Raw genomic sequence first — 22134 nt, 5'->3', positions numbered from 1 at the left:
AAAGCCAAGAGTGGACATGGGCTGCATTACACACTGAATTCAGTGGGTATTTAAATAGCTGCATTCAGCATGAGGAAATTAAGGCAAAAAGGTGAGTCCAGAAATATTCAACCATCATGAATGCAAAACACAGGTTACAAGATCTTGGTCAAAGATTCACAGCTTACCAAAATATCAAATCCAACAAAAATGGTAGACATCAACTGTATTTTAACTACTGTAAGTAGTGAAATCTGTAAACCTCCATGCAGCATGAAAACAAAGAATAACAGGCGAAAAGGGGAATAAATAAATTCCGCCAAGATGGTGTGACATTCCTTTTCTTACTCCTACTCTTCTGGATTACCTTCCCACTAGTACAGATCTTAAACATCTGCTTAATAAAGTGGCAATTAACACCTGAGTAAACAAAATGGACTTTTAACTGTACAGTAGAGGCAACAGGTAAAAAGTAGGGAGATCTGGGGGACTAGGCTCTAAAATATTCTTTTATCATTTATACACCAGACTTAAAAGAACATAAGGCCAAACAATTCCAGATTCTCTCCACATAATCATGTAAGACCTCTCCAGGAGGAGATCTGATTAAAAATTTTTGAAATAGGAAAACATTTTAGAGGATAGGAAAAGTATTTTTTTAGAAGGTACTTTTTCCCTAATCCTATTTATTGAAAATTCCCATCCCCTTTTTTTCAGCCTGCAATAGTTTTAATGTAGTCTAATTTAGTTAAAGGCAAAACATACTGACCTAATTTTCTTCCTTCTTTCTTTATGAAAAACAAAATTCAAGGACAAAAGGCAATTAAAATACCTTTCTAAGCAAGGGAAAAAATTATAAGTATCCATAGCTAGATTTGATGGCACAGAAGTCATGCTGTGCCAATCCAAGGGAAAGCAAGCTAATACGTGACCTTGTGGTAAGGGGCAAGAATGGGGAAATGTGCCAACTTAGTTTTGACATGATCATCTTTGCAGGACTCAAGACAAAAGCTAACTTATCACTTGAGGTGCAATTAAAAAGACTAAATCATGTCTTGACGTACTGCAGCACCCACTGGTAGAGCTTCTTTTCAGTGTAAAGCAGAATAGCATCCACCAACACAACTTTGAGGGCTCTGGAATCTCCAGGCACAGCTAGAATAAAACAGACTTACACTTTACAGAGGGGCCAAAGCTACCTTATTTGTAGCTATTGTTTCTGAGAATGAGACTTTCAAGTGCCTACAAGGCCGTTCAACAATACTGCAAACCGTAACCTAAGCACACAAACCCCATGATGCCTCAGAAACAGCAGCATCGCCCCCACAGTCTTCCCAAACACAGCTTCTCTTCCAGTCAGCATTACCTCAGAAGAGACTCCCACTACCAAACCACCATATGCTTCAGTCTGGCTGTTCTAGCATGGGGCAGACAAATTCTTTGTCTCATTTCCTTTGTATTTCCCTCCTGTTGCCTCACACATTCTCCTTCTCTGATTAGTCTTGCTTTGATTCCACCAAGCAGATAAGGCCCAGAGCTTTCAGCTTTCTTGTTATATCTCATAACATGATCTTGCATATATATGCATTCACAACACATTTGTGGCCAGATAATATAACATACAGAAGTCTGACCTGATTTTTTTACTCTCACTCAGATCTCACCCTTTGTTCTTTCCCAATATTGTCACCCACTTTGATTTTACCAAAGATTTGAGATTTAAGAGTTATTTTTTCATTCCTGGGGCTTTGAGTTCCAAGTTCTTTAAAGCAACAATTGTCACTAAGTTTCACATAAGCATCTAGTGTACCTCTAATTTCCAAAAATAGCAAGAGCACGCAGAGGCAGTGGTCTCCAATGAGTAAAAATCCCATTTAAGCAACCCCATCCTCCAGAGTGTTCATTTCCTTAGGTCCTAAGGGTTTTTTTCCAGCTTTATTACTATTTTTAGAGAATTTTTATTAATTCCATAGATTTTTTTAAAAAAATGCCAATATCACTAAAATTAATTGACCATCATAACCAGCAATACTTGATTAAAATATATGCTTAAAGCTACATGCAACAGCATCTAAAAAAGAAAGCAGTAGTAACTCATCTCTTTCACTAAGTATTACATCACAAGCGAAGAAGATAAAAAAATAATCTGAGATGACCATCAAGAGAAGTTATTTAGTCACAAAACCCACTGGACTGAAGAAAAAATTGACATACACCTTGTTTTTATATAGACACATATATACACACGTATATACACCATTTCACAGTATACTGATTAAGGTTTTCACTTCCCAACAAATCAAAAAGCAAATAGGAACTTGCTTATGTTTTAAAACAGTACAAACAATTTTCTTCTTCGGCAAAATATCAGTTATAAGGTTTCTGTCCTCCCCTTTTGGAAACAATTTCTTTGAAATTACTCAACATATTGTGACATAACAAAAGCACACTTAAAATATTATGCACCATATAGTAATTGATTTTTTGGCACTTTTTCCACTAGTAAAATACATGCATACTACTCCTAGCTAAATTCCTATACTACTAAAAATTCTCTAATTTAAACCATTCTTCCTCCACAGCCTAAACAAAGCTCTAATTCATACTTCAAAGAAGTTAGATAAAAATACTTTAACTAGCATAAAAGAGAGGAAACTTTCCATTTGGTCTCCAGATATTTGGTGCTCATATTTATGCCTAAGCATCTGTGGTTAGTAGTCACTTATGATCAATCACCAAATACTGAATACTTGGCATGTTTTAAGAAAATGACAAGAGTTTCAGAGCCCAAACAATTTGATAACTTGCTTATTATCCTATTCACGATTGCTGAGCTCCAGACACCAATACAAATTCTGAGAAATTAAATGCCAGTATCAAAGAAAGAGCTCCTAAATTACGACATAACAGTTTTGTTCATTTAGCTTTAATTTTACTTCTAAATCTCAGATTTCATACTTTTACCTCATATATGCTTTAATCACTGTAAAAAGAACTCAACTCCTCGGTGTCATCTGCTGCCAGATTCACCCTCTCAGAACAAAAATACTGATGTTTCAACACTGTGCTTAGCAGTGTCCACACACCCCACGGCCAGACAGTATTGTTCCATCACAGACAAACAAACAGATCTCAGTTAAGATTTTTTAAATGTAAGAATTTCATTAGACAGTTGAAGGAGGGATAGCTGGTTTTTCAGATACTTTAAGGGGAACTAAGATAAAAAGCATTCTTTGTCTCAGGAAGGAAAAACACCCCCAAACAGGTTAGAGTTGTGTATGTGCATAACACAAAAATGCTGAGGACAAACTAGTACTTTTTCTGCAAGATGCCTCCTCCCATATATTAAGTGGAAAACTTATGCAGCATTTAAAAAACATACAGCTGTGTTAAGAAGAAAAAATAATCACAATCTGGGCAGACTCTGCAGCTGCCCCTTTGACTTATCAATTTCAGTAAGCACAATTTCAATCAAGTCTAGATAAAATATACTAATCCTAAATAGACCAAGTTTGTCACCTACCACTTTCTATAAGCTGCTTACTATCCTGAAAAAGGAAGAGAGAGAAGAAATGCTAAATTAAATGCCAAACAGTAGCAGACAGTGCTTGTTTGGCTGATTAACTTGTAGACAAGCATTACAAATAAATCTGAGCATGGTCTGCAGCAAATTAAATTCCAGTGCTTTTAAGAACAAAGAATTCCTTCGAAAAGAGGATTAGCAACTTTACACCCAGGAATGCCAGTTTAATTTAATTGTTCCACAATCCGATATTTAATATGCAAATATCATTTTGATATATAAGAGCAAATTTGAAAAAGTGAGGAAACAATTTCAATGTACAAGACGACTGTCTCTCTTCTGAACTGTAATTACACAAAATAAAGCTGGCCGAGGGTTTTTTATTACAGGGATTGCATTCTATTAATACGAATCAGAACAAGTCTAATTAAAGGTTAAAAACTTTAAATGTTTCTAATTAAGAGTCTAAATAGCTGCACGATTAGAGCACCATAGTTAAAATCCCACCTCGATGACCTTCTTGGCCTCTTTGTATTTTCCTGTTTGCAAGAAGGCGAAGAAGAGATCGTAAAGAGCCATCATGTCACCATATTCTCTGCTTATAAAATCTGAAACTGAAGACAGAAAACAACTCATTAATTTACTCAACCTATCGATGTATTTCTGTATTTCTGTCAGATATTCCTAATATGAATATTTTCCAAGCCTCATAAAAGTTAAGCTATAGGGGGATTAATTTTGAAACAAACAGAATGATTATAACACATGCCACAACTTGTAGCTTTGTGGTTGAGCATATTTAAAATGTTTTTCTGTTTATCTGCACTACATTTTAAACTACATTCAACAAAACAGACTATATTGGCATGCTCTCCTCATAGAAAGTGAGGATATATGGTTTATGAACAGCCCAGCTATGTGAAAAACAGATGTATTGATTTGTTATTAATTTGTTTCTTAATAGGAACATACAAAGCTAGAACAAGTATTAGCAGTAATCTTGGAGAGCTCAATGATGTGCTATACAAACAGAGCTATTCTATGTTTACAATTACACTCAATTTTTCAATCTAAAAAATGCAGGCATCATATTAGTGCTTTAAAGCTAACTTGTATAAAGACAAACAACTTTTTTCTTTCAGTTGAAAGAAATTATATACAAATCCTGGAAGACAAATCCCCAGAAAACGCTTCATATTAGCAGACAGCATTTAATTACATGCAACTAACCCTTTTGCAGCAGATCAGCATCTCCTTTTTCTACCAGTTTACAGTAGATGTTATGAAGTTGAGGATTTTTACCATACTTCTTGTAACAGCTGATTAAAGCTTCCAGAGCTGCAGGCATGTCATCCCTTGTGGAATAAAACAAAACAAGAATAAAACCACTCTGAGCAGGAGAAGTGCATGCTGAAACCACTTTAATCTTGAAAATTTCACAGAAAATTAATATAGCAGTCTAAAATCCAAGTGTTCATTCCCCCCTCAACTCTTTTGATTTTTGATTCCATGACCACTGTTCACAACAAATTAGCCAAAGGTGTAATATTTCTCAGCCTTAGATGCACTAAATTTTTGAGCAATACTCTTAAGTTATGCTATGTCCTATCTTGATAAAAACCAAAATCCATGGGAAAATCACTCAAGTGTTGAACAGCTTTATTTTTCTCATTTGTAGGTAGTACCATGTACTCTATCACCTCTATGTTTATGTTTAGGCATTTCCAATTTTGAAGTTCTTCACAATGATTTCCCAATATTTTGTTTCAGTATAGATCACCAGGATTAAGATAACCACAGATTACTTTATAATGGTTTTACCCCTTAACAGAGTGCCTGTAAATCATCTATTGATGTCCATTCCACAACAATGGAAGGGTTACAGCATTATTCCTTTCTATATGAAAATTAGAATCCAACAGATATTTTTTACTTTAAAAAATACAATTTTTGCAGTTAATTCAACCATATAGTAGGTTATCAAGACCTGTTTTATGCTGGCCTATCCATGTCACAGAGACATGGCACTAGTGTAAATCCATGTAGTACTAAGTAAGTGTGCAAAATGGCATTAAATGCATTTAATGCTCCTGAGCAGCAAGTAGAAGTAACACACAGAATATTTCCATTTTTGGTACCTAAATCCTTTGCTGAATTTCCCCTATATATACACTATTAACACATTCAGAAGTATACATAATTAAAATGCAAAACTGGAAAGTCATAAAAACAATCACAGAAACAACAAATGCAAAATAACCTTCCATACTGTGTAACTAACTGTACTTAATCATCTGCTGCAGACCTTTTTTGCAAAGGATTACAATCCAGTCTTGAAACAAAACCGAATGAAACAAAGCAAGACCACCAGAAACAACCAAGGACAATCAGGGACACTGGTAAAACAATATGTCAAGTTATTCTTTGAAGGTTAAGCTTTAAGCTGAAATAGACCAAGACCACACACACAATATATAAGTAGCTACACAGCCAGTAAGACTGCATTTTAGATTTCAAGAGCCTTATTTGATAAAGGTGATGCAAGTTACCAAAGGGAACAATTTTTTTTTTTTAAGATCACTTAACAACAGCAGCCGAAAGGCTGACTTGAAATGACTTAACATTCCCAAAGCAACCTTATTTTTCACCAACAAAACCTTAACAAACCAAATATTGCTGTTAAAACAAGCCCAATTCAGATGTCCTCTCCTCACACTGCATTTCTTGTGCAGCACGCATTTTGCTTTTTCAAAGAATGAACTATCTAAACTACTATGTACTACTATCATTATGTAGGCTAATATTTTTAAAATTTTTAACAGTAAAACACAGAAGAAGAATTAATTTTATTCAGTACTCCTGGCATTCTTTAAAAGAACCTAAGATGATGGATTTCTACCTTATCCCCCTTACTGAGCCCTGTTTACAGTGCATCTTCTGGCACCCCATGGAGTCATTTGAATTTTTGTCATTTGGGGTGAAGACTAAATTACAGGTTAATTTCAAAACTGCAAGTAGATGTTGCAGGCTAGATTACTGTCATAAAAGCGAAATACTACGGTAGTTACCATAGTCAGATATAAAGATTTATATAATCAGTATTTTTCTCCTGCTTTAGATGCAAGTTCAGTTAACATGTAGAAAAAAACCAGTTTTACAGAAAACTACTCAATTTCTAAGGAGGCACAACAACATTTATACATGCAAATTAAAGTTTTCAGTGATAAATCTAGCTTTTCAGACTGATGCTCAAACAGCTATAGTATTGTCTCGGCTGTATTCCTAAAGGATTAAAGTGACTGTTTTTAGGTCAAAGCTATCAATAAATGAATGAGTAATTGGAATGTCATTCAAGCAGTAGCATTAACAGTTTTCTAGTCTCTACATGTGTACTTCTGAAGGCATTAATAGTGCACACGCAGAGAAAAAGAGTCAGCTAAGACCTGAGACAAAAATAAATGGAAATATTGTACTTGTTACTGGGACTTACTGCTCAAAGGGGCGAGTGAGTCTGCATTTAAGGAGCTTTGTACCTCACACACTGACATACAGTTACAACTGTTTTGAATCTACTGAAATCGGATATATTTGTTCAACCAACCAGTCATCCACAGTTTACTCGAGAATGGGGTTTATAAAACATACAGATGCTGAAACTGGCAAAGACAAATATAAAACAATAACACAGAATTTCAGACTCTACAAAGATATTGTTGGTACCACTACTGCAAAGAAAAGATGATCAAGCCTATGATTGTACCTGAGCTTCTATGATTTAATAATCTGCAGTATTTTTTAACTGTCACAAACTGCAGCTAATTCCAAGTATGTACCAGTAGCTACTTTTGTAAGCAGTTTTTACAGTCCTTTTAGAAAATGACAAGGAACTCACTTGTAGGCTTCAAATTCCAAGCAGAGGTAACACTTTAATGTGTTTCTAATAAGAGTTATAATAAAAAGAGCAGCACAAAAAAGCATTTCTACATTTTAAGAAAATGCTATTTAGACAAAATGATTTTAAACTAACTAACAGCTGTGTGTTTGAAAGTATTTGGGAGTCCTTCTGTAACAAGTTATGCATGTCAAACACCCTTTTATTCTCCTAAAGGATACTTAATACTCTAAGACATTAAAAGCCATGTCTAATATTACTATTTAATTAATATGGTTCAAGTCAAAAAGGAAAAAAAAAGGCTATATACTAATAGCCATGTTGGAAAAATTGTATTTAAAGTGTGAACATAGATGATCCATGCTTCATTTTGAGTTGGTAAGATACTACAGCTTTAAGTCATTCAGAAATATTATCTATTCAGGACTAAGACCTGTTCCACTTAAAGATTAGGTGTATTTTTCTGGCACTTTGAAACTTGCTCTTTTAAAAAACAAGATATACTATTACTTTTGAATGACAGAAGGAGACTCAGCCATGAGTACATTCTGCTTGGTCCAGAAGAGTCAGCCCTACCTCGGCATTATTTTCCAACTAAAGTGATGTTTGGGTTAAGACACCAAGTTTTTTGATTCTTTTGGTTTCTGTTTAGAATAGCTATGAAGGTATTATGGGTCCAATCTTCCAAAATACTCGTGTGGGCAATTTCAAGCTATCTGACACACAAAGCTATCTGAAGAGCCAAAATTACTCAGCTGTCAGAAGGTTTGCAGGACACACTCTGTAGCAGGACTGGCTTATACCATGCCTGGATATTTCAGTACCCCTCACTTTCAACAAGTCACTCCCCTCTTGCTTTAAGAATGCAGCACTAAATCTAACCCTTTTACTTGTAATAAACAACTTTCCCAACCAGAGAGTCTGCCTGATAAAAATAAGACTCCAAATATTGATTTTAATTGGAATGAAGTGCTGCAACATTATGCATAAAGCTTTAGTGAAGTGGCAATTTACCTAAGGGGTTTACTGATTGTAAAGCTCTCAAACCTGAAATCACTAGAGAGGTAGAAAGAAAGAAGGGACTCTCTGGGGTGGGGGTGGAGGGTAGCCTGGTAAAACAAATCCCTCTCTACAAATCTGAAGCAGATGTTACTGTAAAGGGAAGTCAATTCAGCAAGGTACAATCAGCTTTACAAAAATTATTCTGTTAAAAGAGAACGGGCTCTTGAAAGAGCTAAATGTGCTTCTGTTCATTTGCTGTACTAAGGAATCTTCAAGGAGACTGGTGTTGCAATTACAACTAATCCTCCCCAAAAAATTAACTGTGTTGAAGGCTTTGTAATTTCCCTAGGTACAATTTAGCTGTCACTTACTTTAAAATTTACTCAAACATGCGTTCCGAACAGCACTAACTTCACATGTCAAGTGCTTTCCAGCCAATTGAGTCTAAACTGGAAGTCGGTGTTAAACAACTGAATGATTAGACAAGATAGCTCATTTCCCTGCTCTTTTGTTCAGAATAAAATGCCACATTTACATTATCAGACTCAACAGGATTTTCTGACAGAGGGAGAAAAAACCCTAGTGAACACTGTCCATAGCAAGCACATGAAGCCTGTCATTTACCAATCATCCTTCAAAAAGCAATAGCCATGAATGTAACTTAATTACGACCCAATGATCCTTGACGAAAAATCATCTTATCACTGTCCTGTCCCCATAGGGCAAATGAGACACTTTTGTCCTTTGGCACTGATGATGCTAAATTCCTAATTGCAATAATGGAGTAAGAGAGCCAAACATCCCTAATTTCATTGCAACACATAAGGAGTTTTAATACAATATCAGAAATAAAGCTGCTAAAAAAATTGGAAAAAAACCTCTCCCCACTAGGGATATGTACCCCCCACTAAAAACACCACTTAATTTACAAAGATGCCTATTTTTAAAAGAGCATATGAAGTGCATGCAAGTGCTACAGAATGATCTCAAAAAGAATCAGAGGTGATTTTAACTCCATGAAAACAACAGAAGGAAAATTGTGAAGGCACTGCATTCATGCTCTATCTGCTACATAAGAAACTAATCAAAATGGGTTTATATGAGATTAATGACAAATGAGCACACATTGCCCTACTGGACAATACTGTATTAAAATACACTAACCATTTTTAAAGACAAACAATCAAATAATAGAAAGGCTATAGTTGAAGATACAGGTATTAACTGGTTGTGTTCCCTGATTTAAAACTACCAGACATTTTACTCATATGGTCTGTAACACGATGCTTTCATAGTTTACCTGCAGATTTTCTTCCTTCTGCTTCAGAGCACTTGTTATATCAGGAATTAGTAAATTGCAAACCTGAAGAGGTTTTGTTTCTTTTCTCAAAGGTGCCTTGGTACAGAACTTAAGCCAAAACTACAATCCTTAAAAATCTTAGTAACTTTTACACAGTGTAGGTAACAAAAGTTTTTCTAATTATCAGCAGCTGGAAGAACCAGTTCAAAAGTAAGACATATTTTAAGACAAAGTACAAGTTCTTTATATCCTTGCAGATTTTTTCACACAATCCAAGGAAGGTTCGTCACATTATATGACAGACCAAGACCATGTGGACAGTCTCAATTTTTAATGTGATTTCCCCATCCTGAGAAACTGTTCAAGGTCAGAAATAAAAATCAGACAATTCAATGCAGGGGGGTAGTTCCCTTACTCAGTGTAAGAAAAACCACAAGTTAAGTTATGAGTTCTTTCTCTAGTTAATTCAGCTAAAGGTTTCCCAGAATACTGAAAAAAAAAAAAAGTCCATTCTACTAGAATTCTGGCTTTTGTAAAATCATACTGTCCATCATAATTTTTTTCTTTTCCCGCTCTGTTAAAAACTTTTAACTTGCACTAAGACTTAATGAGAACTTAAGAATATTCAGGACTGGAAGAAAAGGGTAGATGAAAACATTTGATTCCTCTAATTGCTTAAATCTTCAAAAACAAACCACAGATGCCTTTCTTTACAAGCAATTGAAAAGTTTGAAATAAATTAAGAACACAAAACATTAGTACAACCACTACTGTGGAACATTTAAAAATACCCCAGAGCTTATTTCAGAGGCATGCTGATGACCTGCAGCTAAATGACAACATTTCAGCATGACACTTGAACTTGACACTAGGATGGCAAATAGTAAGCACTACCACTGAAAGAAATGATTGACACTTATTTCAGTCACTCATAACCTTCAAAATACTCTTAGCATATGTAAGAAAAACAAACAAACCCCAAACCACAGCACCTTCCCCTTGCTAAAAAACAAACATCCCAGTGAAAACAGAGTTATTCCTCCTAAGCAAATTATGCAGGAAAAAACCTCCCAAATTCTGTCTACCATCAGAGAAGATGCAGTCTCTTCACTCATAAGGCGGTAAAAAAATCCAGAAGAAATTAGCTTACTTTGTGTTTTATTTATGTATATGAAATACATTATATGAAAACAGGCACCTCTTCAGGTGAGGACCAATGACTTCCAGCCATACAATTCCACAGTCTGGAACTACTTTCTCCTTTATTAATTTAGTCTCATCAAAAGTCCCTTTATTAATTAAAAAAAAAAAAAAAAATCCAACTTTTTATAAAGTTTTCCCAAAAACTCATAATAAAAAAAAAAGTGGAATCAAATTAAAATGACACTCGTTACTGTCCCCTTTTTCATCTGCACATGATCACACCTTCATCTACATCATCATACACTACATCTCAAGTGAAAAGAGCCCAAGTAGCACCAGGTACAACTTGCATGTCAATGTGCATAAAGCAATTATGTAAAATGCAGCTGCTCTTATGCACACTGCAAAGCAGATCAGATATTTTTCCGACACATTAGTTACATATGATTGCAGTTAAATTACTTCCATAAACATCTGCCTGGCTTGTGATGCAACCAAGGCAGAGTCACTGACTGGGAAGAATGTACACTATATTCCTAACTGTTGACCACTTCACTAAACACTGTTTTTAAAAGAGAATGTACACACATCTACTGAGAGTTAGCTCTTTTTCAAGAATTTTCAATACAGAAATATTATATAGTCCTGGCACACCCAGAATACATGCAAGAACTAAAAACTCCCACATGGCTGACTTACATGATACCATGAAAAATTCACTTACTTCACAGGTACTATAGTTATGCCAATAAAATTTTGTTTACATGAACCAAATACCAAGAAATTGATTAATAAGCTCTAGCTCTAAGTGCTGAAAATCCAAGAACTATATAAGTGACACACAAAAGAATAATACAAGGATTGTACATATGGTAAAGGAAAAGGGATTCTTGCCTCAGTTTTAGTAAGAACTTGTTGTATAGTTCACACAAACCTTAATTCAAATATCCTACACCTCATAATGAAAATGCAAATGAATAATGCACATGGAATTCAATGTACTTCCTACCAGAATGCCTGTACAAAACTCCTTTTCTCTAATAAGTGGTATTAAAAGTGTATATATATAGGCAAAATCCCTTGAACGTAACAGACCAGACAGTATTTTCTTTGCATTTTAAATTCAGCAACACAGCAGCCTACTGGCAATGATCGCAAATTCTTTGAATTACATGAATTAAAAATACTTCAGTGTTCAACAATCACCCTGAAACTCACCTGAGATATACTGGAAAGCACAGCAAAATACTGCTCTTTGGATGTAAAAACACATTCCACTTAACCCCAAGAGCTGAGTCTGCACCTATCATGCTCTGAACAGCTATCTTGTCAAACAGACTTTAGAATAAACTAATTCATAAGCATATTCCAACATGTAGCCACTTCATCTCTGATGTGCCCATAAAACACAGCTGTTGTTCCCAGAGATCATGACATGATGTCTAGCTGATGAAAAGAGGTTTCACTAAATTAAGAAAACATATTTGTTCATTACTACTCCAAGATCACTTCAGTAATTGCATGTGCGTGAGCACTTCCAGACACGTATGTGCAGCTGTGACTTGTGTACGCAGATCATAGAACACAAATAAATTTAACTTGTTCCATCTGAAGCTCAAGCATAGCTTACTTTTCAAGGTGAACTGTAATCAGAGGGGCATGAAGGGCAGCAGTCTGCACCAAGCCCAGGTTTGCAATGGCATCATGTAATCGATTCACTCTTTCAACTTCACCTCGCATGGCAGCGGCATTAAGGATGTGGAGAAAAGATGCAACCGTTCTGCCTGAGATAGGAACATCCTTCTCTTTCATCTCCGTTAGAATGTTAATAGCATCTACAATGAAAACAACACAAAAGACCCTTAGGTAATTTCATGTAGGGAAAACAAACTGCTATTAAAACAGCATTTCAAACCCAGCAGGAATGTAAATTCTGGTGTATAATGCCGATTTCAAGTTAATTACTACTTGCATTTCTAAACGAGACTACAATTATAAATCCACAATAGCATGGTTTTATCATTTTGCTGCAACTTTGACTACAAATTATAGATAGGAACTGTGTGCCCACTCTGCACCACATAACCCTGTACAGTCTGCCCTATAGCTGCAAGATTCTACTAAATGGATGCTTTTATCGTTCAATGCTAACATCTGCTAAATCACTCCATTGTTTCTTCAGCAGATGGCTTGTCACGAGGCCAGATAATAAAGATATGTTTACACTGTATATACAGCCAGACTAATGGTCTGATACCGATAGGGCCTGTTTGCTGTGTCGATACTAATTAGCCAAGGAGAGCCAATGAAAGCCTTCTAACAGACTGCATGTTAAAACATTAGGTTCATTAAGCTTCATTAGTAAGGCGGAAACAAACATTTTTGTATATGGAATAAGTGCATTTTTATAATGTTCTTAATTATTGCATAGACAGAATGTTTTGACCACTTTACATCTGGCTACATTTCTGAATTATTTTCTTTTCTGAGGGACATTTATGGTCTTAAAAGCCAGCTCATATTTTCAAACTGCTTAATGTAGAGGTGGACATGATCTGATTTATTATGATTTGGACAACATCAGCTTTGTTTATTATTTTTCTAACAGTAAGCTTAATAAGAGGCCAAGACAAATTTCAAAGGAAGAACTTAAATGAAAAAAAAACTGTATTAGCTTTTTTGTTTCATTTTACAGTGTTTTAAACAAAACCAATACATTTTGTGTCTAGGCTTAGACCATGTTAGCAGAGCTGTTCCTCTACAAAACCATAAACTCAATATTCAGAATCACTTTTTAAAGCTAATAACAGTAGTTTAGAGTTCTTTTTAAAGATCAACCAAACCATGTAAACCACAGAATTATACTAGACTAAATGACAAAAAATGAAAGAGCTAACAGCCTAATGCAAACATCTAGAAATATGAAACAGGCAGTGTGCAGAACACTTCTTAAAAAACCAAAATTTCCAGGCAGTTTACAGATTGAATATAAAATTTAGTAGCAAACACAAAAAAGAATAGTAACAGAAAAATATATACTTCATGAAAAGTTAAATTATTTTTTTGCAATACTTGGCTCTTACGAGAAGGTTATTTTTATAGGTTTTATGTTCAGCTTTCAGACCTTCTTAAGCAAAAACAAAGCCATTAGTCTAGGCACATACGCAATTTGTGCCATAAGTCATGATCTTCAAACTCAATCCAAACAGCAATGCTAATAAAAACTAGCTGCAGAAATGCAAAAAGCACTGAGCTGTGCAAATGTAAATGACAAGCTTGCCAATCCATTAAAACTAATGGCCTGCACTGTCCAAGCATCTCTGGTTGAATTCACATGCAAATTTGTATGCAAAATGTTCAAGCACTTTTCAGGACATGATATACCATTAATATCAACTCACATTTTTATTCTTGAGGCAAGATACCTTTATTATATAGCAGAAACACACAACGAAAGCAAATGGATTACCTTCTAGTCTACCATGCTTTTCTAAGACTTCTATCAGTGCTACGTACTTTCCACTGTCAAGAGCAACAGGTGAATTCCTAGGGAAGCTGGAAATTAAAGCATTAAGAATTTTATCAACAGAGGCTCACATTTAAAAGCTTCAGCTTCAAGATTTATTTTTCTAAGTATATAACACAACAACAGCACTAAGGGCTAAAAATGATAGTGAATCTTAAAGGAAAAATCTGATAGAATTGAAAAGATGCATCATTAGAACATGGTGTAAAAATAGAATCCACACACCTTCCCACCCTCAAAAGCCAAAGGTTATGTTTCTGAGAAAGAGTCGGACGGTTTAATTAATTTTTGGATAGTTATTGCATAAAATAGGGTATTTTTCAGAAGCCTGGGAAGAAAACAGTGCAGATGACTGGAACAGGGATATAATCCGACAGAGAGGCTGGAACTATTCACCTAAGTTAAAAGCCACTATTTTGAAGTTTCTGCTAAGCATTGTTTCTTTTCTCTGGAAGTACTAAAAGTTAATTCCTCCACTGCTGTTTCTTTGTATAACGATCCAAAGAGACACTTCTTTCCATCACAAGGCTACACTTGAGGCAGATTGGTAAAAATGCATTATGGCAGTGAAACTCCATCAGAAGACTGAATTTCACTTCCTAGAAGCTCACTCTGGAAACTACGTGAGAGCAGAAGTGTAGCCAAAGGCAATACACAACTCTTAGTTGTAGAGGGGCAAAATTCTTGATATTCACAGCTCAATCCTCTCACATAATTTCTAATACTAGCAGGGTATAATGAGCACCTGCCTGCCACCCTATTGTAAAACCTAAGCAAGTACTTTGTGGGTGTATGTGAGAGAGAACCTGAAATACATATGTATTCATATATATGTATACATATGCATACGTGTACATACATACATGTGTATACATACTTGTTTGCAATTCACTATAGCATGAGACCAAGAGGAGCCTTTTGAGGGAAAAAGGAAAGGGGCAAACAGAAGGATCATCTGTAAGAATTTGCTCCAGGCTAAGTTATGCATGGCATGTTTTAGCTGAGAGCTAACTTTTCCAGCCACGATACAAAGAACTGAATATAAAAATTTAAAATCGAATGCTTGTTGACAGTCCTAAAGTAACACTACTCAAACACTGCTATTCTAAAAACAATATAGGTGCCCTGCACTCTGGACACATTCTAGGTGCTTTGTAACACACAATACAGGTACCTATCTTTAACTGCAAATGAAGCCAAAATTCAATTTAGACACTATGCATGTTTGAAACAAAAACAACCCCACATCTTACGTAGCAATCTGCCGTTTTCAAAATAAAAATTTTAAAAAAATTACTGACCACACAAAGTAGCTCCTTCTAAATGTTCAATTACACAAAGCAAATTTTTTGTTTCCAAAAACCACACCCTTGACTGTTTTAAATGCACATACATTGTTGGGGAAAACTAATTAAAAATGGATGAGGGGGTTAATACTCAACCTACTTAATTCAACAAGGTCTGTGTATCAGCATAAATCTCTGTGACATGTTTCAGTGCCGGTGTACTTACACTTTTTCTTTCAGGTTCATTGCCTCTTCTACATTATCATGTCGACAGCACAAATTTATTAAGGCTGCATAGCCACCGACAACCATGTCCGGTTCGTATTTGGCTTTCACTTCAAGGGCTTTTTGCATATTCTAAAAAAGGAACAAAGCAAAGATGTGAACTAGAGGAAAAGTCAATCTGACATTATGAATCTTATACATTCAGTGTGCAGTTACATGACTGCTTTGGTGCTTTTAGTAATGTAGGATCACATACAGAAACACCCTGCTGTAATGCTTTAGCAAATTTTAAGAGTGAAAGCTGTTTTGCAAACATCATTTTTGTAGAACACCTTTTATATTATTTTGAGGATAGACTTCTAAACAAAATTTCTTGCTTTGCATTTGTATTTCTTGCATTTTTTAATGTAAGAGACTTCTTTTATTTTAATCCCAAGACCATGAACATGATTACCCATATTTTAAAACAGTTCTCATTTATTTGGAATTCATAACCATTTTCACCTGTTATACTGTCAAACGCATAACAAAACTACTTTCTAAAGAATAAAAAACTACTTAATAATTCCATAGAAAGCTTATTTTTCTATAAATTCTTATTCATACATTTGACCACTTTGAACTTGCAATGGTGTTTGCATCTAGGCTTATTTCATATGTAAAACTGTAGAGATACACAGCTGAAATATACAACTCTTTCTAAACTGCATTCGTATCAACAGAATATTGTGCTATCATCTGCACAACTGTTACTGTTCCTATATATCCAGCTTTATAGGCAGGATCATACTGAACAAGAAACTGAACAGAAGTGTGGTGATACCCCACAAATTACAGACACACACTAAATGAATGTAAACTACAGCTGGACGCCTGCCGAACGAAGGCAAGAGACCCTTTATCTCAGAAGAGCTTTCCTCCTGCAGGAAAATGGAATTTCAATCCCTGCATTAACAACCTAGTAATATTTGAATTGCAAATGACTAGTGCATGTATCAGTTGCTTGACAATCTAGATATAAGAGACCGGAGCCATGGCTTGAAAGGACATTTGGCATGTATGATAAACCTATCACAGCTGTTACTATCATTCACTTTGCAGATTATTGTAAACAAACTTCAGCAACCCCAAAACATGCCATTCAAGGTGTTGCTGAAATTAGTTAACCTTTTGATTTAATTGCTTTTTGCACTTATGTTTGATTTATAAGCATCAAACCATGAAACCTGAAGCACTGCACTTGTCTTTGCTTAACTATGTCTTTCAATATCACAGTCATTTATGTCCCTTTAAAAATATAGCTATGTGTTTCCAATTATCTCTGCATTGCTTACGATACCTCTTCTTCACAAAGAGCAAGTATGAGTTGTTTCAAGACATCTGTAATAGGCTGGTTTTCAGCTTTTTGCTTTTCTAGTTTGTTCTCCAAAGCAGACACGTCAGATTTAGCACTCTAAATGGAGGTAACAGAAAGAATGTCAATTGCAAAAACACCCTTCCCTGAACAACTTGTCGGATCACTTTAATAAAAGACAGACAAAATAATCCTCTTCTTTCATACTCGAAGAAATTTTTTAATCATTTAAGGTGCTTTTATCTGTTTAAATAGTGCCTACTAATTGAAGATTTGAATGAGAAAACACTAAAAAAAAAAAAACAAACAACATTAAGTGTATCTACGAAGGGCAACATTACTGTTTCCCTTGCACTCAGTTCTTTGTGTTCAGGGAAGCAGGGAATAGAAGCCTGTTTCTTTTCCCATCTCCACTTTGCTCAGATCAGAAATGTAAAGACTTGACACTCGACCATTAAAAGCAGTATGGATTTATATGGTTCCTGCCACTCAAGTGGATCACTGTAATTTACAAACTCACACCACTACTGTTAACTAACTAGAACTTTCAAAAAATATCTGCCAGACAGGGAAACTGAGGCATGAAACCTCGGCCAACTCCAAGGTCAAGTATCAAGTCTCCATGTGAAAATCTGGACAGCCTTTACTCCTACTCTGGAAAGTAACCCCTGAACTTCAAATGGTAGATTAAAATAACGTTAATATACTTCCATGACCTGAAAGCTAGTGATTACACTTCATCTAAACGCCATATCCAAACAGTGTTATTACAGTAAGAACAAGCATAGCTATCTGTGAATTTACTTACTTCTGGAATGTTGTCTGTAGACAGGGATTTTTTATGACACAGTAACCTTACATCCTGAAATTCAGTAAGACAAAAATATCACTGATGTCCCCCAAAGCTCAATCTCTAAGTAAACATATCACATTAAAAAGGTTCAAGGTAATTATATCATAGCAAAGGGAAAAAAAGCTGTGTTCTGCAGCGTTATTACACTGACTTGAAACAGCACTTATTAAATGTATCCCTTTCACATTAGAAATGAAACCAACTACAACAGTGAAAAATCATAGAAAGGTTAAAAGGCTTACATATAATCACTGCATGAAGATATTTATTTTGCAAAGGAGAATATATTTAGAGTTTTTTTAGATTCAAAGTAATTGCTATAGAACCACAGACCTTAATTAATTCGGGAACTTGAGAGGAGTCCAGCAGTCTGCAAATGCCGCTGTAGTGGCTCGTAGGGATAACTACATTCTGTACCAAGAGGTGGGGAAAAAATTATATGAGTTTTGAAACACAACCAAACTGAAATTTGTCTAACAGAAATTATCTCAGACGTAATTCAAGTCTCCAGCTCTTGCATGTCATTGAGAAGTGGTCTGGTTGTACTTAAAAGCAGCAATTTCAAACCTAATAGATACATGTCAGGCAGGACAGGCATTATGTAGCAAAAAATGAAATGGTACCATCTTCTTCAGCTGATGGAAGTATTGTCTCAAAAGCTCCTCCTTGGCCTGTACCTCTGAGTCACTCATGCTGTCAATCAAGTGATAAAGAAAATAGCCAACAGCTTCTGTGGAAAAAAACAAGAGAAAGCATTCCACTAAAATTACTGAGACTGTCATGTTATCAAGATTAATTTATAAGAAATCATTTTGGTGTGAGATGTCACCCTGATGAGAGGCTCTGAAATGGCAACAATGATCACTGAGGCATAGAGATTATGTGGTTTGGGAGCACATATCTAACTGGTGAGTGAAAGGAATATTAATTATTTTCAGACCTAGTGACAGCTTTTCAGTACAGAATCTTACTTCAATCTATTTTTTTCCACTACTGTGTGACAGAAGTGGTACTGCCCAAGGCCTTCCCCCCCTTTCCTGCCTGCTACCCCAAATAGTTGCCACAAATATTTTGTCATTGCTCAAAAGAAAAAACAGATTTCTAACACTTTGCATATTTATTCTGTACCTTTTACCCATTATATTCCATTACCAAGCCACATTAAGTATTGTAATATTAATATAATAGCATGCAAAAATGTTTTAACCATTTGAGCAAGTAACACTGAAGAAACTGCCTACTAGCCAATAAAAGTCAGGATGAACAGATTTCATCAAATTATGCTAAGTTTCTTATCTATGCAGTGCAAAAAATATGCAGGGTCCTGTAGGTCTTCCCAGAACAAGAAGAGCATCAAGTATTGTCTTCTCAAAGGTTGGCTGTCTCCAACCCTTCTTGCCCCTCTGGCTGTGAAAGCAGGGGGAAAAAATCAAACCTTTTTGAAAAAAAACACATAAAACAAAAAAGTGCACTTATTCTAAGGTAGAAGATTTGGGATATTAGTAGCATTTTGCCTCACAAAATCAGTACCTGTACTACTAAAGGTAAAAGTAGGTTGAAAAACCGTTTGTTGTTTGTTAAAAGTATTTAAGCACTGACACTGTATTCCTTCTAAATCTCAGTTTCTATCTATAAATTTAGAAAAATTAATCATTATCAGCAAGATTTGTTTATAATGCTAAAAAAAAAAAAATCTCGAGGATCTCACAGAATATGCTCTGATTATTTGAATCAGGATTTTACCCACCATGTTTTCAAATTTCACTTTCAAAAAGAAGCAATCAGTGTTTACTGTTGTAATCCCTCAAACCCATCATTACACAGAAGAACGGATTTGTGGATAAGTTACAATCATAGAAATTGAAACTCTACCAGTTGGTCCTGGAGGCGTCAGGCAATAACGTTCATCCTTGTACAAGAGTTCTGTTATCTGGTAAGACAGAATAATCGTACATTGCAGCCAAAAGAAGCAAGCAAGGACAAACAGTATCTGAAATTGAATTCTCAAAATAATAAAGCATCTCTCTGTTAAAGTATTATTCTTTACCACATCACAGTCATTCCCTAAGAAACACAAAGGAGTTTTTTGGTAAATAATAGGGTTTTCTTGAAAAAATATTGCAAACAGAAATGCTTTCTGAGGTATAGCATTAAGACAGAGAGCACTCCAGTATTCTGTTTATATATCACTCTACAGGAAGTTAGCTATCCTAAGACACTGCTTAAAGTGTGTCACTCCTGAAGATGCTACAATTATGTTCCAATTTACCGAAAGGCTGAAATTGTCCTAAAAAGCTTCTGGGTTTTTTTAATATCTGAAAAAAAGCAAGTACGAAAAAATAATAAAGGAACAACATTTATCATGCTCTGCTAGAATTAAGGTAGCTAGGATAGCTAGTTGTAAATAAGTGCAATTTTGAATGACAAAACACACGTTCATAAAAATTAATTACATTCAACTACGTTTAGCACTCAGTTGATCTATCATGCAAACCAAAGAAATATATAGATTTTACTTCTTCTGAAAGAAAAGCATTTACCCAAAAGCCCCCACATCTTATCTACAAATACTTTAACCTAAACAACATCACTTCAAAAATCTTTTGACTGTTAAGGAAATTAAATAATTTTTATTAATTAAATCTTCAGTTAAAAACTGAAATTGTCTTTCAAGAATTTTTTGTTTCTATTTTCTACGCTGCTAGAATGCAATCTCAAAGTCAGGAGGAGATGCATTCTCACTGCCAAAGTGCTGTGTTTTAAATAATGATAAAAGAAAAGGAACTCTCACCTTCAATTGTTGATGAAAATGGATAAATAAAGACAGAAAATATCAAATGTGCAACTGAGTATCTTATCTATTACTTTTTTACCAACACCATGGACAATGTTCACAGCTAAACTACAGCTTTTTACTTTCTACGGCCCTTTTCCCCTCATCTTCCTATGATAAATCAATACATACTGCAATAAAATCCACCGAAGTCATAACAGTTCTTTTGACTCTAATATTAGTACACTAAAAGGGATGAATTACAGAAAAAAATGGTAATATTATTTCTGTTTCTAGGTGTCTATTTATTTCCTAAATAGAAAAGCATTTCTTATATTAGAAGTTCAATGCATGCATTTACTCTTAAACTTAGTGAAGACAACAAAATTTATTTTTCCTCTATTGTGATGAAGAGCAGAATTAACTAGATATTACTTCACATGCAGACCACCATTACTTCAGCTCTCTGTCCTTAAAAATTATTTTTATAATCGGGCCAATAAGAGACATCTTTTTTTCTTTCCCTGCTCTCCCTTTTTTCTTTTTTAATGCAAAAAAAGGAAGAAGAGAGGCAGCAGACAAAAACATCCTCTCACAAGAATCATCACATAACAGTAAAAGGTAGTAAAGTGCAAAAAAATCCTGCAATAATTTTATGCATATCATTGATCAGTGACTTCCCAAATCTCAATTTCCATTTTGTTCCAAGATTTCTTTGTGAAATCTAAAATGTACTTGTATTAATCAGCAGTTAGAGTACTGAAGAGCAAAGCACAGTGAATCCCTTCCCAAATTCTGAAACCATATTGAAAGCATTATCTGCCAGTATCTCCTCTATTCTAACGCTGTACAAAATGTAATGACCAAGTTATATTCCAGTGTCTTCCTGATGCAGCCCTAACGTAGGGTTGGCAAAAGGATCAGTAATTCCCCTTTGAGTCCATCAGTTAATTTCTTCTATCTGGCTTTGACTTCGATGCTTTAAGTCATATAACAGAAACTTTGAAAAATTATGTCAGCCTTACTACTGTATTGACACCAGCATGAGGACAGGAAAAGAGTTTGGGGAGGGCAGGAAAGTGAATTGATGCCAGATGGCACAACCATGGCAGACTTTGTTCCTTCAATCACCTTCAGCTGTAACTACACTGATCTAAAAATTGCTGTAGAATAAGTGAAATGACATGGTAACCCCACACTTGATTTTTCATGATTTCACTTAACTGTCCAATTTGAAAACTCAGTTTGATACACTTGTCTGAACTGCCGCTGACAGAA

At 35.1% G+C, this 22134-nt stretch overlaps 1 protein-coding gene across 1 annotated transcript in view; it reads right to left on the bottom strand.

The window, feature by feature from the left end:
- LRPPRC (leucine rich pentatricopeptide repeat containing) overlaps positions 1-22134 on the bottom strand; it is an 87373-nt gene that overhangs the window by 34040 nt on the left and 31199 nt on the right. The window contains exons 16-25 of the mRNA XM_066316091.1: positions 19956-20013; positions 18707-18813; positions 18417-18494; positions 18039-18092; positions 17216-17329; positions 15878-16008; positions 14309-14394; positions 12470-12674; positions 4733-4857; positions 4010-4116 (exon numbers count right to left, since the gene is read on the bottom strand). Of these exons, the coding sequence (XP_066172188.1) occupies positions 4010-4116; positions 4733-4857; positions 12470-12674; positions 14309-14394; positions 15878-16008; positions 17216-17329; positions 18039-18092; positions 18417-18494; positions 18707-18813; positions 19956-20013 (1065 nt within the window). The remainder of the gene's footprint in view (positions 1-4009; positions 4117-4732; positions 4858-12469; positions 12675-14308; positions 14395-15877; positions 16009-17215; positions 17330-18038; positions 18093-18416; positions 18495-18706; positions 18814-19955; positions 20014-22134) is intronic.

This window comes from Sylvia atricapilla, chromosome 3, assembly GCF_009819655.1.
Source record: "Sylvia atricapilla isolate bSylAtr1 chromosome 3, bSylAtr1.pri, whole genome shotgun sequence".
In the NCBI taxonomy this organism is placed as follows: Eukaryota; Metazoa; Chordata; class Aves; order Passeriformes; family Sylviidae; genus Sylvia; species Sylvia atricapilla.
This window is presented reverse-complemented; position numbering and strand designations above follow the sequence as displayed.